General features: G+C 33.4%; 1 protein-coding gene across 8 annotated transcripts in view; it reads left to right on the top strand.

Moving 5' to 3' along the window:
* Positions 1-26,345, top strand: part of LOC105484650 (potassium sodium-activated channel subfamily T member 2) — a 402,402-nt gene that overhangs the window by 112,119 nt on the left and 263,938 nt on the right. For all 8 annotated transcript variants that reach the window (XM_071077455.1, XM_011746475.2, XM_071077482.1 and 5 more), the window contains exons 2-5: positions 4,504-4,583; positions 7,181-7,280; positions 16,392-16,440; positions 19,522-19,581. In XM_071077455.1, coding sequence (XP_070933556.1) covers positions 4,504-4,583; positions 7,181-7,280; positions 16,392-16,440; positions 19,522-19,581 — 289 coding nt within the window. The remainder of the gene's footprint in view (positions 1-4,503; positions 4,584-7,180; positions 7,281-16,391; positions 16,441-19,521; positions 19,582-26,345) is intronic.

Raw genomic sequence — 26,345 nt, 5'->3', positions numbered from 1 at the left:
TTATAAGAAAGGGACACCACAATTAATTGACTTTTTTTTTTTTTTCCCAAGAGTGCTAGTCAATATAGTAAGGCATAAACAATGAACTATAAATACAGTAGTTCCTCAAATAATGCCATTTCATTCAACATTGTTTTGTTATAACATTGTTGAGAGAAACATCTATTCCTGGTTAGGGTGGTGACTGTCTGTGTGGAGTTTGCACATTCTGTCCATGTCTGCGTGGGTTTTCTTCAGTTACTGCAGTTTCCTCCCATGTGCCAAACATATGCAAGTTAGGTGAATTAGTGTGTCTAAATGATCCTAGCATGAGTGTTGATGTTTGAGTGTGTCTTGCAATGTGATGATGTCCTGTCCAGATGGTGTCCTGCCTGGCTCCTTGAGCTGCTAGGATGGGCTCTGGCCACCTACAACCCTGAACTGGAACAAGTGGGTAAATAACCTTGCTTGTTTTCATTAATCTTTCTTGAATGTATGTATAGTTCATATTTATTTCAACCTTTAATATAAAAAGTATTTGGGTCTTTATTTAGAAGTTTGGTGACATTTTTGTGTCCAGTAGAAACTTAACTGTTGTTTACATCAGTTAGTCGATGGTAAAATTGGATTTGTTATCTATCATTTCTCTTAAAGTCACAAAGAAGCTATGGATGACATTAAGTGAGGTCTTAAAGAACATATCCATGACTGTCTGTCTAGCAAACCCAAGTAATAAATGTGAAAAAAAATCACATGTAAAAGAGATCAACAAGGTAGCCATTTCCAATATCAAAACCAAAAAATTAAAAGATTGGAACAAAACAGTTTTAAAAAGTAACTAAAATTATCAAATAGCCAGGAATAAGTGTCACAAAGAATATGTAAGATCTACCCAAATAAAATGTTGTTGATCAACATAAAAATAACTATTAAATAGGGAGAACATATTTCAATAGAAGATACCACCTAGCAATGATTGGAATTCCAGTATATTTTAAAATCAAATACAATTGTTATTATTGTATTTGAATAAATGTTACAAAATTACCTTAAATTTTAGCTTTTCTATAAGCCTTTGACAAAAATGACATCTAAAAAACTGATGAGAGCAGATTTGCCCTAATTCAAAACTCTATGGTTCTGGGGAAGGTCCAGAAAGAGTACACTAACTTAGTGTAAGAAGAGTACACTAAAGAGTACACTAACAGAGTCTACTAGATGTAAGTAAATTCAGATAAAGTTAGATGGAGGTAGGGAGGTCAGAAGAAAAGAAGGAAGAGAGGGAGGCAAGACTAAAGGAAGGAAAGGAGGGAGGAAGGAATGGAGGGAGGAGATGAAACAGTGTTTAAACTTGAAAAAGGAAGCAGTGAGATTATATTTAAAACCAGTTAAAATCCTGAAACACATTGGGAAGGGTAAACACTAAACTCTGAACTAAATATCTGGGTGCTAAAAAACTGTTTGGTGCTGAGGAAGGTCTCAAAAGTGTATGCTATCACTAACATGCCTTGCTGCTGGAAAGAGCAATTTAATACATTAAATCAATTTTTTTTTAAAAGCTCTACTTTATACCATAACCAGTAAGCCTAAAGGACATTTTTTTGTGTGCCCAAAAGAAGTCATGTATCAAAAAACATTTTGCTTGCCTTTTGGCTTTAAAAAAAGTTGTATAATTTCGTGTTTTAATATAATCCATGTTTCTCAATGATTATATTGACTCAGATCGCCAGACTCATTAAGAGTTTTACTTCACATAATTTGATAATTAGATTGGGATTAGGAAATTATTTAATGAGAGACTTCACACCATGCAAAATTGCCTTTGCTCTCAGGAAAGAGAAAGCCAGTGGCTTGCAAGCTGTTGTCCAGCCTTTGGCACATTTATAGGTATTGGAGAGCTCTCCACACTGATGGCCATTGCAAAGTTGGATAATTCTCATTCATAATTTGTGTATTTATCTATTATTAGTTCTATTTAATAGAGAATCACATTATGTGTCATTCCATTTTAATAATGTTGGTCACTGAAATATTTAAAGACAACTGTGACTCCTAACTCTTCATAATTATGAATTCTTTCTAGTTTCTTCAACCTTTCCACATGTGATATGTTTTCCAGATTCCTCATTATTTTAGTTAAGGTTGTAGATGACCTCATTTTAGTTAAAAAATGCTCCTCTCTGCCTGTAATCCCAGCACTTTGGGAGGCTAAGGCAGGCGGATCATGAGGTCAGGAGATCAAGACCATCCCGACTAACACAGTGAAACCCCCTCTCTACTAAAAATACAAAAAAACCAATAAAAGTAAAAATAAAAAATTAGCTGGGCATGGTGGCGGGTGCCTGTAGTCCCAGCTACTCGGGAGGCTGAGGCAGGAGAATGGCATGAACCCAGGAGGTGGAGCTTGCAGTGAGCCGAGATTGCGTCACTGCACTCCAGCCTGGGCTGTTAACAGAGCAAGACTCCATCTCAAAAAAAAAAAAAAAAAAAACAACAACAACAACAAAAATGGCTCCTCTATTACATACCCAGTACTGAACTCCAATAGTATCTGAAAAATGGAATCATTCTTATAAATTTGGTAATTCTAGGAAGCAAATCTGCATGGCCTTTGCTGAATTATTTGTGTAATAGCTGTGTGTCCTCTCAATTTTGCTTATGTAGCCATAACAAATTTCAACTAATTTAGCTTTCTCTCACTATTTACAGTTACTATATTTAAAATGAACTGACTTTTCATTTGATAAACAAGGGAAACAGATCCAATAATGCATTTCCAAGACACTGATGAAGTTTTGTTTCCGTATGTGTGTGCATGGGCTTTTGTAGAATATATATGTATGTAGATTTGTGGATGGAAATGTTCGCTAAAAGATATCATCGCCATTTTAGTGGCTTCTTTAGAAGTTCTTCTTCAACTTCTAGTCTGGAGAAGTTATCGACTAAAAAGAATCTTGCTTACTTTAAAACAATTTCATTTAATGTATAAGGTGAAGAAAAAACAAAGTAAGTGAGAATATGATAACAAGGAAATAAAAATAGAAATGTATTCTTTAGAGAGAAGATATAAAAGAACATTCAAGTATTTTAGAAGATAAAACACATACAACTTGATTGGTAATTAATTTAAAAAATGCCCTGTTGAGGGGAACATCACACAACTGGAGCCTGGGGAAGGGATAGCATTATGAGAAATACCTAATGTAGATGACGGGTCGATGGATGCAGCAAACCATACACATGGCACGTGTATACCTGTGTAACAAACCTGCACGTCCTGCACATGTATCCCAGAACTTAAAGTATAATAATTTTTTAAAATGCCCTGTTGCTTTTGTAACACAAGAAACTGCTTTTAAACTGTTCATGGTTTTCCTTGAATAAGCAGGGTAATAGAGAGTTTATAAGATAATATAATAGTGAAATATTTCTCAAATGCATGAGCAGCTTTGTAATGTCAGTTGTTTTTTTTTCTGCTAGTTTTCTCTAAGGTATCTACTCTTGCAAAAAACAAAACCAAAAATCTCACCCCCCAAAAATGACCCCCAAACCTTATCTGGCTTACATGAATTACAACTTCAAAATGTTACCATATTAGGAAAGATGAAATTAGATATTTGTTCTTTGTGTAAACATTAAAATCCATTCTTAGCTGTTTTTGAAATTCTAACTCATAATAAATATATTTGAGACTGATTAAGGAAATTGAGTATTATTTATAAGTTACCTTGCACTGAACAAGATTTCTCTTTTCACTTAGTATTTTGAAAGTACTAATTATGCCTTACCAAAGGAAGACTGCTAGAATTTAGAGTATTTATTAAAGTAATGTTATTATTTTAGACTGTTGATATTTTTGTATAGTGGATCAAATATATAATATGCAGTCTATTAATTTAGTTGTTTGCTTTACAATCTTTGTGGTAACTTTAACAATTCTATTTGCCACTACTACTTCTTGGTTGATCCATAAGTAAGAAGGTAAAGTGTTATAGAGTATGGTGTTCTAAATAAGCTCTAGATGTAGTGAGGAATTGATTATTAGGCCCTGCCTTTTAAAATTCTGAATAAGTAGATCTGGCGTGGTGGTACCCAAACTGAATTTTTCAAGCATCAGCTAATTCTTACACAGGGAAAAAAATGGGGAAAGCACTGACTCAAAACCCTCTCAAAGACACATATTAAAGACTTTTGCATTATTGCTGTTTTGAATAATCCACACCACTCACTATATTCATTAATACAAATAATTGAATTGACTGTGTATAATATTTAAAATGATTATATCTTTAAAAGTAGAAAGTAACTGCTCCTCTCTAAATCAGTACTTTACTTAGTTCTCATTTTCCATGGCAGGGAATTTACTAAAATATATAATGCATTAAATCAAATAATTTATTTTAAAAATATATTATTCTTTAAGTTAATTAGAGAACTATAGATCAATTTATATTTGCTGCTTTTCATGAAAATAAATATATGATTGCTTACATACATTTACATGTTTTTATTTTCTGTTTGCAGAGTACAAGTTGAATTCTATATGAATGAAAATACATTTAAAGAAAGACTAAAATTATTTTTCATAAAAAACCAGAGATCAAGTAAGTTATTCATTTCATTCCCCCTCTCTGTTCGTGCATATATTTACTTCAAGATATTTCAACTGTGTAATCTTTTGCAAAATACTTTTTAGATACAGGAATAAAATTGGTTATTTTTTTCCAGCAGGTGGTAAGGTTTTAGAAAAATATAGACACTACATATAGTGATATTAATGCCTCTTGAACATCTTCAATTCTCCAAATTCCGTGTCAATAAGTAGACTTCTGAGTAGACTATCTGGATTAGTAGAAACATTGAGGAAAATAATTTAAATGAGGGTACCTCCATTTTAACTCTAAATATTGTAGTTTCAAAAAGCTCTGGCAGACCACAATGGGAAACAATTGTCTGATTTAGGGAAGGGAACATTTAATATTTCCTAATCATTCCAAATAATAAGAAACATCTAGATTGCACTGAAATACACAGATTCCTATCTTTCTTAACCTGGAGATTTTGAGCCAGGAAGTGTAGGGTAGATCTCAGAGTTTAACATCCCAATGATTCTTATCATCATACAAATGTAAGAAAGTAACAAAGTAGAACTTCAAGAATACAAAATTGGCATAGTCACTGTCCTCCTGAGCCTATTCAATGTTAGGAGTGCCTCTGATACTTGTTGCTTCCCAAAATGCCATATATGTTTAAAAAGTCATATATAATAAGCCAATATGCAATTTTTTTCATGGTCATTGCTTAAAATATCACAAGGAATGGAAAGGCCTGCATTAGTCAGTGTAGACGTTAAGCTCTGTGAATTTGACCGCGAAATCCTCCTGTCAAAATTAAGTTGTGGCCGGGCGCGGTGGCTCAAGCCTGTAATCCCAGTACTTTGGGAGGCCGAGGCGGGTGGATCACGAAGTCAGGAGATCGAGACCATCCTGGCTAACATGGTGAAACCCCGTCTCTACTAAAAATACAAAAAACTAGCCGGGCGTGGTGGCAGGCGCCTGTAGTCCCAGCTACTCGGAGGCTGAGGCAGGAGAATGGCGTAAACCCGGGAGGCGGAGCTTGCAGTGAGCCGAGATCGCGCCACTGCACTCCAGCCTGGGTGACACAGCGAGACTCCGTCTCAAAAAAAAAAAAAAAAAAAAAATATTAAGTTGTGCCTCTGTAGGTAGGATTCAAAGAGAGAAGCTTGACTTGTGGGAAGCTATCCAAATACTGATGATGGAGAATATTTCAATATTTAAGTCATACTGCTCAGATAGTCTTAATGACAGACTGGCCTCAAGGTTGAGACTGTTTGTAACTAACGCTTTTCTAACATGATTGTTCAGAATATCCAAGGAAGCCCCATAAATAGATATTACCTAAAGGGGTCACATCATCTGAATAGTTTCCCTTATTTCCGCACTAAGAGTCCTGTCTTTCCAGGCCAAAAAAGGTGGATGCATTGTTTGAATCCTTCACCCATAGTCAACTGCAACTAAGCAGTTAAGAGGAGGCCCATTTCTATAAAACCAGCACAATTTCATTAATAATTTGAAAGATTTTATAAGGAAGTGAATCCATAAAATGTATTCAACATTTTAATTGGAAAACCTAGGAAAAATTTCACAATTGATAAGCATTGACCTTTTAACTGGTAAGAAATGTTACCGCAAGTACACTCACAACGGCAGAGCAGGACAAAAAAAGTGACATTTCATTTCTAGATTTTATTAAGTAATAATTATAAGGAAGTCTTCATCAAAATTTTACTCATAATGCATGAATCAGATATCACAGGTAATTACAGGAAAGATAATGCTCATATTAATCAGACTTTATGCGTATTTTGCTTAATCTTAAATACTCTTCTTCATCATCATTGAATATTACAGGCTGCATAATTGTGACTTACACAGTTTAGAAGATACATCCATGGCAGTTTTAATTCCCACAAAAGTTTAAGATTTCATGGGTATTTTAAATAGTTAAAAATAGAATTTAATTTATTGAACTTTAAATGTATGTGTGTGTGAGAGAGATGGAGAGATTGTGTGTGTATTTCTCAGTGTATGCTATTAAGATTTCTCTATACTTATTTAATATATATTATTATATAATGAATAAATAACATACAATTATATAATTGGTATGTATTATAATTATATAGTTAATATTAAATATACAACATAGAACTATACAAATATAATTAATTTCTTTATAATCACATCTACAAGATTCTGTGAAGATATAAGTTTTATAACTTGGCTTGTGAATTTGTAAGCAGCTAGATTTTCTAGCCAGTTAAACTTTATCCCAAAATTTACGGATATATAAAATGCTTAAACTTATAAACATACTTTAATCAACCTTGATTGGACATACATTTTGTGGCTTCTGAATGTTCAAATCTAGATTTAGTCTTGGTATAAAATATGCACTCTCATTTGCAGTTCAAGTATTCTGTCAAACTCACTTTTTGTCTCAATATTCAGGTAATTAAAATTCAGCCACCAAGAACTTCAGAGAGTTTAGATAATTATAGTAGTGTAGCTTCTAAATACAATTTAAGTGTTGTATTTAAAGTTGATATTTTTGACAATTCTTTTTAGTCTTTTGTGAACTAAGTTCAAATGAAAATAAAACTTTTATTGTTTGTTTAAAGGTCTAAGGATACGCCTGTTCAATTTTTCTCTCAAATTACTAAGCTGCTTATTATACATAATCCGAGTACTACTAGAAAACCCTTCACAAGGAAATGAATGGTAAGGTACCTTTTCCTGACCTTCAGCAATATTATTTTGATTCTTTTGAGTTGTATCACATTTTAAATTTAAAGCATGTTGTGTAGAGCTTCATTTTAAAGGATATTTTAGGTGTTTGTCATAAATAAAATTGATCTGATTTACAGGCACTTCATAATTCTTGTAGGTTCTTTGTAGGTATCTTTTATTATTTTTCTGTTTGATGCTAATATTGGACTGTTAGGCATAAAATTTTATTGCTAGCCAAAGTACATGAAGTAGTTTTTGTTTTAAAATGAGTGAGTCTCTTTAAAGACCCGAATGCCTTTCTGTTCTTGATTTTCAGATACTCCCAAAAGGTTTACTCTACTGCATGCCAGTTTTATATTTTCATAATAATAAGTAGTTATTAACCTTCAATGGAAACACTCCATTTTATATTGGGAAGGAAAATTATCTCAAGACTCAGTTTTAACCTGTGCAGTTCTTTATCTTATTTGAGTTAAATGACACTGATGTATTAACTTGACTTATTTTGTGCTCATAATCGTGTTGCTCTTATTAAATTATATTTCTAGTCATTTGTGGATTTTTGTTTTTAGGTTCTGCCTTTTGCTGGAAACAGTAGGGAAAGGTATTGGTGTGTAATTGTATGCATAATATTTATCTCATCATCATCCTGGACCCTTGTCCAGCCTACTAAATATACAATGATTTTCAAAGCTGAAAACTTAAATTTGATGACTAACATCTGTACAATTATTTCTTCATGCGCAAGTCTGCCTTAAGAAAATTAAAAAAAGGAAAGATAAAAGTAAAATGAAAGTGAGCTCAGAATCTGCATCTAAATGAATTGGTTACCCCTCAGCTTGTTTAGGTAGTAAAATGATTCTGTATTTATTGAAAGGTTTGTATGTATTTAAAGGTGTCTATATTTATTTAATGTTAAAGATTAATAAGTGAGCTTTTATTTAATAAGCTGTGATAATTCTTTATAAAACTAATGAAATATAATTATGAGTATTTCACTGTATCTTTATTACTTAGCTTGTACCAGTCACATTGCTATTAGCAAATATATAGAGAGGCACAGAAACATTCAGTATCCTTAGGAAACTTTTAATCTGTGAAAAAATTATTTTGGAGTTCCTGCTATTTCTGTCATTAGACTAGTTTTCTTATATGTGTTTTTTTTTTTCAGTATATACTTCATCTTATTATTCTCACCTTATATATGAAGAAACAGAGGTTTTCTCATATTTGCCACTCTGCTTGGAGACCCTCAGGACTACTTATTATACTTTTATCTCTGTGTAACTCAGTGACCACAGGAAACCAGTGGGTTCTCATTCCCCCAAATTCCAACTGCATATTTAACTTTCCTACTTTGATGTCCAGACATTTCAGGCTCACTGTATTCCAATTAGCTTTTTCAGTGCTCTTCCACATCTCAGTGATTAAAAACTCTATCCTTCCCCCACACCCTGCTATACTCACAGCCTTTCACATTTTAGCTGATAACAATTACATTCTAGAAGTTGCTTGTACCAAAAGCTTTAGAGTCATTTCTTTACTTTTCTGCAGCATATACAAATGCCTTAGAAAATTCTATCATTTCTACTTTGAAGATAAACCTGGCACACAATCACTTCTCAATGCCACCATGTTTGTACAAGCTACCTTCTCACACCTGGAGTGCTGCAATAGCCTCCTAATTAATTACTCCCGCTAATTCTGCCTTTGTTCCCTTTTGATAGATTCTTAATGTAGAAGCTATTTGTGTAAAATATAAGTCACATCTTGATACGACTCTGCTCTGCTCTGAGTGCCAAAGTACTTACGACGGCCTTATAACTTCACCACCCACTACTCATCCCATACCCATTCTGCTCCAGCCACGTTGGCCCCTCTCTGTTCCTCGATCATACCAGACACACCCAGCTCAGGTCCTTCATAAGGGCATTTCTTTGTGTCCAGGATTCTCTTCCTTCAGATAACATAAGGTGCACTTCCTCAGATAATATGAAGCTTCCTACTTAAAATTGTAATCTCCTCATAAGACTCCCTTAATACCATTCTTCTTTTACTTTTTTTTTCTTTAGATCCTGTTTCTCTTTTACATATTCTACCTAATATTACTCATTTATTTGTTTTCTGTGGTATTCCATGAATACTAGAGAGGATATTCCAGGACAGCAGGGATCATTGCCTGAATCCCCGGAGCCTGGCACAAAGTGGGAAACAATAGTCATTTGTTAAATGAATGAATGGATACATGAGTAAAAGAAGTTCCTTAGTAATCTAACTTTTGCCTACTCCACCTCACCAGCCCCTTACTCCAGCTATGCTGAACTACTTGAAGTAGCTTATACACTCTTCGGTCTCCCTTCCTCTGGGCTTTTGAACATTCTTCTCCTTCTTCTGGGAAATTAGGTTTCCTGCTTCTCACAACCCACACTTTTTTGACTTGCTTCTGGCTTCCAGGGCCTTCAGGAGAACAACTTTTTGGATAACAGTTAATCTAAAATCCTTATGGGTACTGTGCCCTGTAGCCCAGTTCCACTCTGGCTTAGGAGTGTCTTCTGGGTACTCTCCCACATACTTCTCTCACAACAGCCAAAGCATTGCCCTTGATATTACCATTCACTTATCAGTCCTTTCTATGTGCTCACCAAGGGCAAGAACCATGCCATGTTTTCCTCTGTAGCTCTCACACTAAGCACAGGACTTGGTAGGTCAGTGAATGCTGCTGAATTAATGAAATGATGCTCAGCAATTTTATTGATAGTGTGTTGTACAGTAAAAATGATTGAGGACTACTGATGGAGATGTCAGTGTTATTAAAATGGTTCATGTAACAAATTATTCTACAATCATATCAGAATTATTTTTAAAATGTGGTGATTTATAAATAAAAAGTACACTAGCGAGACCTGAAAATCATAAAACGAGGCATGATGGAATCCTTCTAAGGGTAAAAGGGCATTTGGTGGGTGTTAGCAGAGTAAAATTATATTATTTGAAAACATTAAGAGGAACGAAGTTTCCTACCATTAACTTCTATGTAATATCACTAAGAATATTTGGCCATAATTATAGAGGATATACATTTGAAAAATCAGATTATGGTAATTAAAAAACATTTATGGTTCCATTTTGAATACAATGTTCTGTTTAGTTCCCATTGTCAGTGCAGTATTAGTTAATGAAAAACAGAAGTCGCCTTTATGGGCGCAGGCTCTATTTTAAAATAATGAGGCTAATTAAGCAAAGAGATTTATTTAATTAGAGCTTCTGACATGATAAGTCTGCAGATATTTTGTGCAGCTTTGCTTTGTTTTTAAATCCCTTTCAGGAATCAAAACTGTTATGAAAATGTTATAATATGGAAAACCTGAAGAATATTAAACTAATTTTACTCTTAATATATGATGTGTGAATGGCAAACTGTGATGTACATGCAATGTGTAGTAAACAATTTAAAGATGTTAGCAAAGGAAGCACACCTGCAGCATGTAGTTTATAAATTACATTGAAAGATGAGCTGTCAGTATTAACTCATTGCCTGCTGATGCCTACAGTTCATCGCTGTGTCCAAACTCATGCATCTGTTTCCAATTTAAAAATTGTTGACATGATCATTTGTTTTTAACATCAAGTGATAGAGACACAGGTAAGAAGCACATGAACAGGCTCCTATTTTATGGTATTTGGATTCCAGTTAAAATCAAAGCCTAATATAGCAAACAGTGTGTTTAAGTGGAATTCAAATTTTAAATATTATTTCTTCCTCAGGGTAACAACTATTAAAGGAAGAAATGGAATTTTGACAATAGCTCTTAAATATTTAATAATCAATAGGAATGAATATTTTAATGTAGATCTTTTCTTCTTATTTTTTTAGAATAAAGTAGAACTAAGTTCTCTAACAAATCTCAAACATTTAAAAGTATTTTTTTTTTGTTTACTGGAGTCTAATACTGGAGACTAATACTGGTGTTTTTGGTCATTGTGAACTTTTTCTCCATATAATGATTCACATACACAAACATACACACACAGACACACACACACACACACACACACACTCACTCCATAACATGATAGGTGTTATATGTACAAGCCCCCTGCATTCTGTGATTTTGTGTTGTCCTAAGACCAGAATCTTTACATCCAGCTTTCAGAAAGTGAAAGAGAGCTTGGAGAAGGCATATATATTTTTAAAAATTATTGGCCAACAAACAACAAACATCACTTTTACTTGTACTTCATACTCAGATCCCATGTGAGAACCAGTTATATCATCATACCTTGACACAAAGACTGAGAAATGTAGTTGACTGAAGAGTGACTTTTTTGCACTGGACTCTGTGCCATGGAAAGGGGAGAATGAATGTTAATTAAAGCCAACTCTGTCACAGCCAATGTTATGTCTGGTGGAAGGGCCCTTAATGTCCATTCTTTCAAAGAGTTAGTTATTAGTCTTCTCTCTAACATCCTTGATAGTTGGTTGTCTAACCTGGGATTAAATATTTCCAATGTTTTGAAAGGATTCAAACACTGAAAAGTCTTTCTATCATACTGGCAAGACTCATATGCTTTCATATTTTGGTCACCTAGTTTTTGGATGTGTATTACATATTTTATGTTCGTCTTAAAATGTGAGCTTAGTATCATATCTAGTATTCAGATTTCACTGTATATTATGGTCAGGGGAGTTGTATAATTTACCCTCCTGTTTTATTTATTATTTGTTAATACATTACAAACTTATATTAGTTTTTTTTAGTGCTATCGGTCTTTGAGTTCATCTTGGGTTTGTGAGCAACCTGTCCTTTCATATTAATTATGTCCTGCATGTTAACCCTATTACTTTCAAATGCTTTGTTCTTCTGCTAAACATATTCACCCCCTGACTCCCACCTCCTCTGCCAAAGCTGTTCTCACACTTTTACCATCTGTTTTCCTACTTTTAAGACAGTTCATAAGTGTTCTGGGAAAAGTGGCCAAGGCTACATTACTAAGTTCCTATAGTTAACTTTTGCTTTTCCTTACATTGTTTGGTATGGTTCCTTTACTTTTCATAATAATGCTTCATACATGAATTTTATCAACAGGATAGTCTAATTCAGAATAACTAAATGATATATATTTGAGTTTTGGTTTGCATTTTTTATTTAATTTTTGTATTTTTGAAAAGGGAAATTTGGCTTTATTATTTAAAAATGTTTCATGCATATTACAATATAGATATATATGACAAGGAAGTAAAAATTATCTTATATCACAACACCTAGAATAAGTATTTTTAGCATTTTTAATGACTAATTATTTACAAATTCTCTCTATACACAGACATATAGATAACATACACGTACAGGTATGACCTAAAGCAATATTTTAATGACTTTTTCCTTAGTTGTAATGTTTTTGTTGTTTTACTTGATGATGATGCATCTGCTACTTAAATTCTCTTCTTGTTGAATATTCAGGGAGATTCCAGTTACTCTCTTGCTATAAATAATACCAAAATAAATATTATTGTGCATGTTTTCTTTTCTCCTAGTGTTTTTCTGTCAATGAGATTAAATGTTCATTTGAAATTATCATTTGGCTGTCAGTTTTAGTTTCACTCCTCATTTATTTTGGAGGTTATCTAGGAATGTGCAGATTAGATCCCACATTCTTTTTTTCATGATAAATTCATTTTATGAAGGAGAGCTTGAACACTAGTTTTTACCAAAATGTTTACATTTCTTTCTCTGTATTTATCCAATTTAATGTTAAGGAAACTGATAAAAGTATGTCTTTCAATTGGAGATCTCCTTGAAATTTATATATCAGAGATTTGTAGAACTTTTTTTTTAATAGATTCTGAAGTTTATTTCATAAGACACAGTCTAGCCTGGAAAATAAGTATGCCTTTTTTAAAACTCTTATTTAAATTCTTTATGACATTTCAATTGTCTACCAATATCACAGACCAAAGGAAATGCTATTAGTTTGATGTAAGCAGACTTTTTTCAGAATTTTTAAAATATGAAGTTGATTTTATTACAAATTTCAGATATACACGTTAGAAAATTATTTCATTTGGACCCTTTAAAAAAGTATTAATTTCACCAAATCTGCTATACTGGCAGTGTAAAAGTCTCAAAATAATTTATTATTATTTTTTCTAAGTTTCCACCTCTGCCCCTCCCCAGCCCCAATAGGCCCTGGTATGTGTTGTTCCCATCTGTGTGTCCATGTGATCTCATTTTTCAACTCCTACTTATGAGTGATAGCATGTGGTGTTTGGTTTTCTGTTCCTGTGTTTGCTGCGGATGATGGCTTCTAGCTTCATCCATGTTCCTGAAAAGGACAAGATCTCATTCCTTTTTATGGCTGCATAGTATTCCATGGTGTATATGTACATTTTTTTATCCAGTTTATCATTTTTAGGCATTCTGGTTGGTTCCATGACTTTGCTATTGTAAATAGTGCTGCAATAAACATAAGTTTGCATGTGTCTTTAGAGTAGAATGATGTATACTGCTTTGGTTACATACCCAGCAATGGTATTTGGTTGTATACCCAGGTCAAATGGTATTTCTGGTTCTAGCTTCTTGAGGAATTGTCATACTGTTTCCCACAATGGTTGAACTAATTTACATTCTCACCAACAGTGTAGTGTAAAAGCGTTCCTAAGTCTCCATCATCTGTTGTTTCTTGACTTTTCAAAAAGCATCTGCTATTCAATAAATGGTACTGGGAAAACTGGCTAGCCGTATGCAGAAAACTGAAACTGGACCCCTTCCTTACACCTTATACAAAAATTAGCTCAAGATTGATTAAAGACTTAAATGTAAAACCCAAAACCATAAAAGCCCTAGAAGAAGCCCCAGGCAATACCATTCAGGAAGTAAGCACGGACAAAACTTCATGACAAAAATGCCAAAAGTAATTGCCACAAAAGCCAGAATTGACAAATAGGATCTTATTAAACTAAAGAGCTGGTGCACAGCAAAATAAACTATAATCAAAGTTAACATCAGGCAGCCTACAGAATGGGAGAAAATTTTTGCAATCTACCCATCTGACAAAGGTCTAATATCCAGAATTTACAAGGAACTAAAACAAATTTACATGAAAGAAACAAACAACTCCATCAAAAACTGAGCATTGTTTGTTAACATACATTTCTCAAAAGAAGACATTTACGCAGCCAATGAGCATATGAGAAAAAAGCTCAGCATCACTGATCATTAGAGAAATGTAAATCAAAACCACAAAGAGATACCATCTCACACCAGTCAGAATGGCGATTATGAAAGTCAAGCAGATTTTACTAAGTCTATGTTAATTACCAATTTTCTTCGAAAATACTCACAGACTTCTGTTTAGCAACTCATTTTATAGGTTTTTTTTTCCAGGGATTGCTATCTACTTAACAGTATAGCTTTTTTGGCACACACTTTTTCCATTTACAAAACTGGGGATATATCCCTCTTCACTCTGACACACCTTGTTATTGTCTGATTTCTCAAATGTTACTCAGCATATGAAAATGTTTTAGAAAGGACAGTGATACTGAATTCATAAGTTACATCTTTGCCTTTATTGGCACCATTTATCATTGCTAATTGGTTGCCTAGTTTAATATATGCATGTACTTAGCAAACCATTGGGTTTATAATGGTGAGTAAAAAAGATATGTTATTTTATCTTATGGAGCTTGTAATTGTGAGGAGACAGGCATTAAAGAAACACATTACAAATACATATAAAGCTTCCACTGAGATGAGTGACAGGAAAGGTGTGATGGATGACATGGCCCAAGAGATTAGTTGACAAAGTTGATCAAGTGGAATCCTCAGAGGGAGTTTCCCTGAAACACAGAGGGCTGAGCTGAGTCTTCTAGGATGAGAGGAGAGAATGTAGAAAGGGCTTGTAGAAGGCAGGAGTGTGTCCACTTGAATGTGTCTGAGACTGCCGGGTCAACTGTTTTGATCTTTTTCTAACAAAAGTGCAAAGGCAATATACAATAGGGAATAGGGTAATGTGATCTAAAACACATTTTGAAAGAATCAGTGTATTTGCAACTTGAAGAAAAATGGTAGAGGGCAAAATAAGGTGCAAGTTTCCCACTGGTAGGTTTTTGCAAGCATCCAATTGTGAAAAATGATATCTTAGAATAAGGTGATTGTGGTAGTAGACATGAAAAGAAGCAAGTGAATTCTGCAGATATTTGGTTGCAATGACTGAAAAAGTTTGGTGTCTAGTGAGTTTAGTATTTACAGATGTAGGAGAAGAAAGTATCTAAAAGGATGCTCAAGTTTTGAGTAGCAAAATAAAGTGGGATTTGGTACTATTTCATGAGATGCAAAAAACTACCATTCACCTGATTCTCTTCGGGAAAATGTAATTATTTTCATCTTTTTCTGAATAGTGTCTATTGCTGTGAGTGACTGCCATTGAAATGAACTGTGTACTAAATGATGTAGGCAAAGCTAGGTTATAAATTGTGGAAAATTAGAATTAGAGGGATAGTAAGTGTTCTGATGTTCTTTCCAGAGCATAAGCCTTTTTATCATCAGAAAATATATTTTTAGGGAGTAAAGATGATTACTTCTTGTCTTGCCCAATATGTTAACCCCAGTCACACTTTTTATCATGGTATGTTAAATATTTTATAGAACTTCAAGTCTGAAATATTATTGCCTTGTATACTCTTTTACTGACTTTTTTCTGATTATTTATACTGTTGAATTTTTTTTACTCAAATATATGTCCTGTTAAAAGTAAGAAAATCTTAGAGTTTATAGAAGACTATTAAGTGACTTTTCAGTGTAAAATTATCCAGTAAAGGGTTTGAGGTTATTCTGCCCTCCCATATCATTCTTTAAATAATGTCACATATTTTAATTTATTAACAGTGACCAAAAATGAAATTCAAAAAGTTTTTATTGGAATAGAAATGAATATTAGCATAAAGAAAGCTAAGGCAGAAACATTTTTTCAAATGTTAATTTTGGTATTTTATCTTTTTTATGCTAGCATTATTTTAATATTTCCAACTTTAACTGAGTTTTAAAAGTGAATAGATTTTTCACATTTAAAAAAATTAACTTACTATTATTCTTTTTATAGGTCTCATATCTTTTGGGTGAACAGAAGTCTACCTTTGTGGGGCTTACAGGTTATGTACAATTTTGTTTTGTCCCTATATCTCTGGGTGTTTTCATATTTCACAGAGAAGTACTATTGGAGAGCTTTTGATGTTCAAAATGAGTTTGTCTTTCTACTTGACTAATCTTCATGTACATCTTGGACTAATATTTTCATTTTTTTTCTCTTGTTTGTCTGAGCCTTGCATTCTACCTCTTGAGGATTTCATCATGATCAGAATTAGATTTTAAAGAGCTTGTGAGAGTTTGGAGAAAACCAAAGTAAACTAGTGCTTTAAGGCTCCACAGATTTTCCCAAACTACATTAAGTATTCTTGTTATACGATTCATTTAAAGTTAATCAAAGCCCATAACTGTGTTTACTTTTTGCCTTGTATTCTTAGTGTCTGCAATATGATAGAATATCAATAAATAATGATTTAATGAATGAACAAATGAAACAATGACTCATACCACCAACAGGGAGAGCTTAGCTCCTAAGCAACTCATCATGTAAATAAAACCAAAAGTATGCCATAGCATAAAAGGAGTCTTTAAGAAAGGCCACAAAAATATGAAAGAGCACAACATGTCTGATTTATATTGTTGAGGTGTTCCCTAGAATCTCCGTTATTTCTTTGTTTTGTTTAGTTTTCTATTGAATTTCATGCCCAGCAAACTTTTTGTAAGTTTCTATCTCCTGTACTTCTGTTTACTTCCTACCGATCCTTTTTATTTTCTGTTACTTTTAAAAATTACAAATTAATCGGAAGAATAGAATCACCAACATCAAAAAGAACTGGAGGTTGGAAGACACTTGAGTCTGGAGGAAAGACTTTAAGACTCACTGCTTAGGAGCAATCTTTAAAATACTTTATTTATTTATTCATAAAGTTGTATACGTTTATGGGGTACAAGTGCAATGTTATTACCTAGCTATTTTGCTTAGTAGTGAAGTCTAGCCTTTTACTGTATCCATCACTCAAATAATGTGTGTTACATTCATCAAGCAATTTCTCATCAGCCACCCCCTTCCTATGTTCTCACACTTCAATTTCTTCAATATCTCTCATTCTACACCCATTCCACATTCCAGATTTTTAAGTCATGCCTTAAAAGTCTGCATATTTGTATGTGACAATGAATTAAAATATGTGTGCATTGTGATCATAACCATGAAATCAAGTTTTTTTTTTTTTTTCTTTTTTTTTTTTTTTGAGACGGAGTCTTGCTCTGTCACCCAAGCTGGAGTGCAGTGGCACAATCTCGGCTCACTGCAAGCTCCACCTCCTGAGTTCATGCCATTCTACTGTCTCAGCCTCCCGAGTAGCTGGGACTACAGGCGCCCGCCACCACGCCTGGCTAATTTTTTTGTATTTTTAGTAGAGACGGGATTTCACTGTGTTACCGAGGATGGTCTCGATCTCCCGACCTTGTGATCCTCCTGCCTCGGCCTCCCAAAATGTTGGGATTACAGGCGTGAGCCACCACCCCTGGCCAAAATCAAGTTTTTACTATGTCTGAGTGTTTTATGGTTTGTTAAAGTCAAGTTGTTTTTTACATTGCCTTACTCTGACTTTTGTTGCAATATCATATTAATTTATAAATAACTCTGAAATTGTTGAAATGTTCTTTAAAATGTAGTCTTTTAATCTCTGAGCTATCCTTCAATTAAGTGTACATTTAAAATAAATTGTTTCATGAATAGCCGTATATTATCTTCCAATATATTTTGATCTACTCAAATTGCTTTTTGAAATAGTGATATTTTAAAATAACAACAGTGCTCTTTTTTAAATAGCACTTTGAGTAACATGTTAAAAATGCTCTAGAGATCATCTAATGCTATGTACTTCTACAAAAAAGCATGAGTAATTATGATTTAGCAGATTTATGGAGAAAATGAAAGAATTTGAGTTTTCTATCATAATAATGCCTGGTTACTACACATACTTCTGAACATATTTTACTTTACACTGCTAAGCATTTTGTCTGTTTTCTTATTGTTCTCATGTTTTAATATTCTTTTAAATTCAAAGATTTTATCCCAACAGAAGAAAAAATGTAATCTCCAGGGTATCTGCCATTCTCATTCAAATAGTCTTAAATCTCAAAAATCTATAAACATACATATTTACCTGAGTCACTCTTTGTTTATATTTGCTTATTAGATTCTATTTATCCATCCTAAGTTTGTAGAGTATTTAACACAGAATAATTTTATTATCTTTTCTTGTTACTTTTTGTGGCATAGTAATGTATTTTTGGTAGTTAGCAGTAGAGATGATGTATACAATAGAGAATATAGAAAAAGAAGCATACATAGGAAGATAGGACTAACACTTCTATCTGCACAAGGGGAATTGGTTATGAAATTCATTCAGATAAAATCTGAAAGTATTTTGAAGTGCTAGTATGGTCCATTTTATTTAGTATTCAAAGATGTAGTCTTTTTATTTTGTTTGACATGGGTGATAGGATTGAATATACCATTAAACTTGAAGAGTGTATTATTTCATTTTCTGGATTTTCTGAAGAGAAATGCTGATTTTGGTACAGATGATCATGCTTCTGGGATAGAGCGGTTATCTGTGGTGGAGAGTTATGTGTGATTTTATGTATTAGAAACACACACACATAGCTGGGCATGGTGGCTCACGCCTGTAATCCTAGCACTTAGGAAGGCTGAGGTGGGTGGATTGCTTGAGCCCAGGGGCTCGAGACCAGCCCGGACAACATTGCAAGACCCCATTTCTATTAAATTTTTTTTTTTTTAAACTAAACACACACATAAAAGAACCTGTTCTTTATATATCATGTAAACTTCAGCCAGTCTATTTTAATACCACCTTTACATTTTGAATAATAAATAAAAATAGTTTATTAAGGAGTATTAGAATTTATGAAAACTAAGCTGTAGTACAGGAGACAGCAAACTCTGGCCAGCAGCCTGTCATCTGTGTATAGATGTTAAAGTTCCACCTAATAAGTCCTATTATACACCCATATATGTATACATGCACATATATTTAAATAAAATTAGTAGTATAGTCAAGAATATATATAATTTAATTGTATTGTGTTTTCTCATTAAGTTGCAATTTATCTTTCAGGTTTCAGTGGCATTGATAAGTCTGTTTGAAACAATATTACTTGGTTATCTTAGTTATAAGGTAAGTTATTTTAATTAGCAGTTTCCCACTGATAGAACACATTGGTAGTGTTTACTCAGTATTCCTTTATTTATAATTTGCACTTGAGGGTAAGGCTGACTCTTCTTGAGCCACTTTGTTTTGAGCCTCTCCAGTAGGTGATAAAAAGCTCTATTAATATGGTAATGTTTTCCTTGATGACTTACAAATGCTTTGCTACTTCCTATGGGTTTACTTACCCATTATATGCATGCATTAGTGAGGCAAGCAAATGGAATGGTTCAGCTTTATCGTATTCAACATTTTTTTTTTCTGATTTGTACACAAAATATTGAGAAAGTAAAAACATATCTGTTAGGAATTATTTTAATAAATTATCTTATTTTTGATAAAGCTTTGTTTGGCTAACGTGATTTAACAAATATTTATTGAGCTCCTATTTAATGGAGAGCTCTATACTTCACATGATTCTCTTCTCAATGAGTTTACAATCAGGAAAAGGGGGGTTACAGCAGAACATCATACGGATAATAATAATAAAAGCAGAATACAATGGGTGCTTCCAGTGATGTCAAAAAAGTACTGTGGGGTTTTATAGAGAGAGCTCATATCATAGAATGAAAAGGAAACACTAGTCCTTGAACCTCAGTGATTTCAATAAGGCAAGATGAAAAGACAGCACAATAGAGATTGATAAAATTCACAAAGGCATAAAGGAAGGACTTTACATGTAAAATTGGAGGAATAATAAATATATTTGTCTAGAATATGGGCATTGTATAGCAGCATGTATTTTTAAGTTGATGGGAGATGACTACCATAAGATTCTGTAATTGAAATTCAGTTTTAGGAATATTAGTTCAGAATCTCTATGCAGTTCAGGTCAAATAGACATTATGGTGAAGTTTATGTGCTCAGTTAAGATATGTTGCAGTATGAAAGGAAAACTGACAGTAAGATTTTGGCTGGATGAAAAGATTTGCCAGCTTTAATGAAAGATTAATTATGAAGGTAGAAGCTAAAGAAATCATCAACTGATGGGTTGAGAGAGGCGAAGAGAAGGAAATTCATAACATTCTAATAGTTTCTGAGTTTTAATGACTGGAAAATGGTAGTAAAACTAAGAAACAGTTGTATCAAGAAAAAAGTCAGATTGGGATCCACATAGATTAAATAATGGAATTAGTTCTGGAGGTGATGAATTTCAGGTACTGGTGAACACACAGATAAATAAGGTATGCAATTGAGAATGAAAAGCCGGAACTTTTGAGGGAGAGATTTATTAAGACTTGACAGTCATATTCATTATTAAGACTTCTTGATAGTAAAGGAAGCCATGAGAATCTATCATGCATGGATTAATCAACAGGGTGGAAACTAAAGCTTATGTTGATGGAGATGCTTAAATTGAGGGTTTGGGAGGAAGAACAGAACAATCAGGGAAGACAGAGAAGTTAGAAAAGTTAGCAAGTCATTGGAATGGTTGTCATAATCATTACTAATTTTTGTTAATAGCCTTTTCATCTACTCTATCAAGTGTACTCAAGGTTATGTTTTCGGGGAACTCATATCTAGCACCTCAATTTCATTCTCACTTTTTTATTATTTTTTGAGAAAAGGTCTTACACTGTCACCCAAGCTGGAGAGCAGTAGCACAATTATGGCTCACTGCACCTTCAACTCCCCCTGGGCTCAAGCAATTCTCCCTACTGTCTTGACTAGCTGAGACTATAGGTGCACACCACCACCTGGCTAATTTTTTTGTATTTTTTTGTAGAGACACGATTTTGCCTGTTGCCCAAGCTGGTCTCAAACTCCTCTGGTCAGGTGGTCCTCCTCCCACCTCAGCCTCCCAAATGGCTGGGGTTACAGGCGTGAGCCACTGCGTCTGTCCCTGTCTCACTTTTTAAAACATAAGAGTTTTGAAGTTAACGTTCTTCAGACTATTATTTAATTCTAAATTTAGAACAAGAAGTTTTTACAAACACACCCTTTTTTCAGGCTCACTTTTTTTTTTCTTTTTAATTCTCATTATTGCCATCTTTAAAAAAAAAAACACACACACCAATTTCTAAGGATGTCAGATTGATGAATAAGAAAGTATAAAAACAAAAGAATGACAGCTTTAAAAAATATAGGTAGATTAATTAAAATTTATGAGAAGACATAGGATGTTAGAAATGTCTGAGGAACAAAAAGTATTATATAAAAGCACATGTGCTATGTCAAGTGTGAGAAGTCTGAGAAAAGGATATTGAGTTTACAAATTAGGAGGTCATTTGCTATTGGCTTACAGTAGGTCAGCTATAATGGAATACAATTGAGTGTCAAAATTGTTAAATGGAGAATGTTGTTTGACTGGGGCAGGTGCTTACTCAAAGTAGTAGGATGAAGCAAGGATGACTGCTTTCATGATAAAAAAAAAGCTGCATTGTTTAAAAAAGAGAGAAACTACAAGGCAGGAGTAAAATATTACAGGAAAGTTTGTAATAAGTAAGAAGTAAGTAAGCTGGAATAGAAACCTGAGGTTTAATGATTAGTTTTGGAAAGTCTCCATTCTCTTTGGAGAGTGCAGAAGGTGGAAAGTGGTGGATCAAGAAATAAATTAGAGCTAGGGAAGGGAAATGAAAGAACTTACACATGGTAACCACACATCCCTAAATTACCTAGAAAGTACTAAATCAGAAATAAGCAATATAGATGAAGATGCTGAAGAAAGGTCTTTTAAGGGTTTATTAGTTTATCTCCTTGTCAAAATACATGCACTATAAATATGTCCTGATTGACGAATCTGGATATTGAGTAACTAGAAAAATAAAACAAAATTAAAAAATCAAATAAATTAATATCCCAGATCTTATCTTTAATGTTCATTAATATACATGCATACATATGTACGATAAATGTCAAATGTAATATATAAATAATGGTATGCTTAAAATTTAGGTCTGCATGTTTTGGAGTAAATTAATCCTATCCCTTCCACTAGTACAGGAGTATATATAGAACTGTAACATGGCCAAAATATTAATCTACATTTGAAGATGCATTTGCTCCAACTTCTGGATAAAATGTAATATGAAATTAAGGTTGGTGTTTTGCTAATAGAACTTTTAGCGCTAATTTTAAAAGCCTTTTAAAAACACGTATCCATTCAAGATAATTTTTCATTGCAATCATATGATGATGACATTTATAATCAATTATTGCTTATAATTTATAAAATTAGAGCAGAAAATTATAAGGCCTAGCGTGCAGAGCTAGATGATATATAATATTTCCATTTCAACCCTCATAAACATTAATGGCTTCGATGGAGGAAATGTAGACAGCAGTTAAGTCCAGTGTGTTACAGAGAAAACAGATAGGATAAATAGGAGTTATGCGACAGTAGAAGGATAGGTTGCTGTTAATTATCTTCTTTTTCCTTTCATAAATATAGTCTAATCTGTGAATCTCTTTGGTCCCTTCAACAGAGTGTTCAATAATTTTTTTAGAATGGGTAAACCAAGTAATTGGTAGTATTTTATGGTCTCTAAATAAGGCATGTTTTGGTAGCAGAATTTAAAACTACTTCTTCCTTCAACATAGATTTTTTTTTTTTTTTTTTTTTTTGAGACAGGGTTCTCACTCTGTTGCTCAAGCTGGAGTGCAGTGGCATGATTGCCTCTACCTCCTAGGCAGTATAGATCCACTTGCCTCACCTTCCTGAGTGGCTTGGGACTGCAGGTGTGCACCACCACACCTGACTAATATTTGTATTTTTTTTTTTTAAGAGATGGGATTTTGTTATGTTGCTTAGGCTGGTCTGGAACTCCTGGGCTCAAGTGATCTGGCTGCCTCCTCAGCCTCCCAAAGTGCTGGGATTATAGGCATGAGCCAACATGCCTGACTAAGTTAGATTTTTTAAAGAAAAGTACTATACAGACACACAGAAATGGATATTGTATTGCACCAGCAGTTGTATCCACTGCTGATATTATTCTTTGATACTTATACTTCTGAAATAGTAATATTAATAGCAAATCCATATATAACTTTCTTGTATTTGTTTATTTATGTATATTTATAGAGAGATATATATATGCCTATATGTGTATATATTATTTTAAAAATACACTTAATACAGCATTATACAAGTACTTTATAATTCTTGAAATTAGACATTCTAAAATAAACATAACTAAATCATTAACAACTAAAATAGTTTTAACTTTCATTGAGACTGTAGGTTTTGAAAACCAGGCTATGTTAAATTGAAATTAGCTAGAACTATTAAAGTACATGTTGAGTTTAGCAGATAATGAATTAGCATCCATGACATGAACTTATTTTGTCTTCTGTCATACAGAAGTGCAGGTCTGTGCTTAAATCATCATTCCATTCATGTTTATAGCTAGTTGGCAAAACAAACATGGTAATCACCCAAAACTAAAGTTCTTATTCTTTTGTCGTCATAAATACCCTCTAATTCTTTATCAACTGCTTTCAAAATAAAGTTCTATTTATGCACACACATTCATTAAATCAAAAGGAAACAAAAACAAACTCCTGCACAATTTCCAAACCTCCACACATACAAATTCATCATACCTAGAACCTTTTTGTTAAATCTCCAGTTCTTTTTTCCATAATCACATTACAAAAAGCAACAATTTTGAAAGTTTAACACCATACTGGCTTATTTCTGGAAAAGAACAAAGAATTTAGTCCAGGACTCCTGAATACCAGATACTGTCGATTCTGCTTATCTTGTCCTGAAAACGATAAATCTAAATATTGTTGGGTTTATATGCAGAAATACAAAATAAGACTGCCATAGCGTTACTACACTATTTTAAATTCATCCAAAGAAGACAAATTACCAACCTTGTATTAAATACTTTAAAATACAGTTATACTTAATATTTAAGAATAAAAAGTATTTACAAGATGTTCCTTGGTCTAATCTGGGCATGCAACAAATAAACTGCTGTAACTAATTTAATTTTTAAAGTGCTCTTTAGGGTTGCACAGATAGTAGTTCCAAGATTCCATGTTTCTTTATGAAAAAAATAAAAGTGTGATGCATTTTAGAAAATCGCATATTTTCCTGCATTATTATTGGTTAAAAATGATGTGTCCATGCTAAATGTAGACTAATTGGATTGAGATTTCTTTATATTTTATTGAATTCTATCAATAAGAAGAGGAACATAGAGAGGACTGGCCACTGAGAGCAGATACAGCTACTACCCAGAAACTAAAGAAGTTACTTTTTGGAAGAAGAATAATGCTTTTTTATCTCCTTCATGAAAATAAGATGCAATGAAAATGTATTTAATATAATTTTGAAAGGCATTGTGCTTGCCTTTCAATTTTATTTCTTGGTTTTCTTACATAGTGGCATTGTATGAATGCGTGCTTTTTTTTCACCATACTAGCATTTATCCTTAGGTTTTTGTGATTTAGGCTTATTGGGACTCTTTCTTGGCCAATGAAACTTGTAGATCCTTTCTATATTTATGTTTCATTAGCTATTTTTAAGAAAGATAATTTATGGATGTATCTTGTAGTTCAGAAGACAACCTGAAATCTTAGAATGAAACGCAATGCATATAACTGAAAAGAGATGCATTTATTTTTAGCAATAAATACGTTGCCCCACTGTACAATTTTAGACCATGAAAATTAGTCCTCTGTGGGAAGTTCATTCATGTGTCACAAACTTACACAAACACACACATATATGCATACATGTGGTGTGAAGCAACAATCCATGGTTGACATAATGTACCAACAGTTTTTATTTAGGAGATTCAGACTGTCGAGCACTGTGCTAGGAGCAGAGCATGCAATCCTGAAATATACTTGTCCTGACCTTGACCTCACAGAGTTTAAAATGTTGTAATGTATTAAGTGTATAAATACAAACTGACCTGAAAAAAAATGACGTGAAAGAAATTGATAGAGGATCAAGAAGCCTAATGTCGGGGGAGATCCTGCCTAGAGGGCATATGATGAAGGGGCAAGGAAAGCCTCTAAAAACTCAGATTTTGGTTGCGAGCTGAAAGGCAGGTATGAGTTAACTTGGCAAAGTGAAGTTGGAAAGAAAGGTAAAGCTTTTCCAAGCCTCTTGAAGAGTTATATGCAAAAGTATACATAAGTCATGTTCTAAGCAGTGAATATACTTTATATATTACATCTATGGAAGGAATGATCTTTAAGGTTGGAGATGTCAACAAGAGACAAATGAAATAGTGTCTTGTATGATATAATCACATTTTTGTCTTTGTCATGTAAGTGTCTGAATAGTTCTGAAAAGTAGGCCTGTTCTGGGGTGAAGGTGCAGGAGATAGGTAATAGTGCAGTAGATGAATTGGAATGGGGCAAGAATGAAGAGATGGTGGCTAATTAGGCTTAACAAGTCAAAAAGTGAGAACTGAGCTGAAATAAAAACTAGAAAATCTCAAGATCTATTTACAAGTTAGTAGGTCTTATTGATAAATTATAGTGTAAGTGTAACTATAGTATAATGTGAAAGGAAATTTAAAAACTTTCTCCAGGATTTTTGGTTTGTGCTACTGGGAGATAAGTCAGGGAGCAAGTCATAAGTTTTGCTTTAGACATACTATATGTAAAGTGCTTTTGAGGCATTGATGTGAAGCAGTGGATTAAGCAGTTGATCTGAGTCAGAATCTCAAGAGATAAAATACTGATTCGGGCTATTGATACAATACTGGAAGTCATTACTTATTTCTGCTTATTACTGATTATAAATTGAAGCTGAAACATGGATGAAATTA

The sequence above is a fragment of the Macaca nemestrina genome, chromosome 1 (assembly GCF_043159975.1).
Source record: "Macaca nemestrina isolate mMacNem1 chromosome 1, mMacNem.hap1, whole genome shotgun sequence".
NCBI lineage: Eukaryota > Metazoa > Chordata > Mammalia > Primates > Cercopithecidae > Macaca > Macaca nemestrina.
This window is presented reverse-complemented; position numbering and strand designations above follow the sequence as displayed.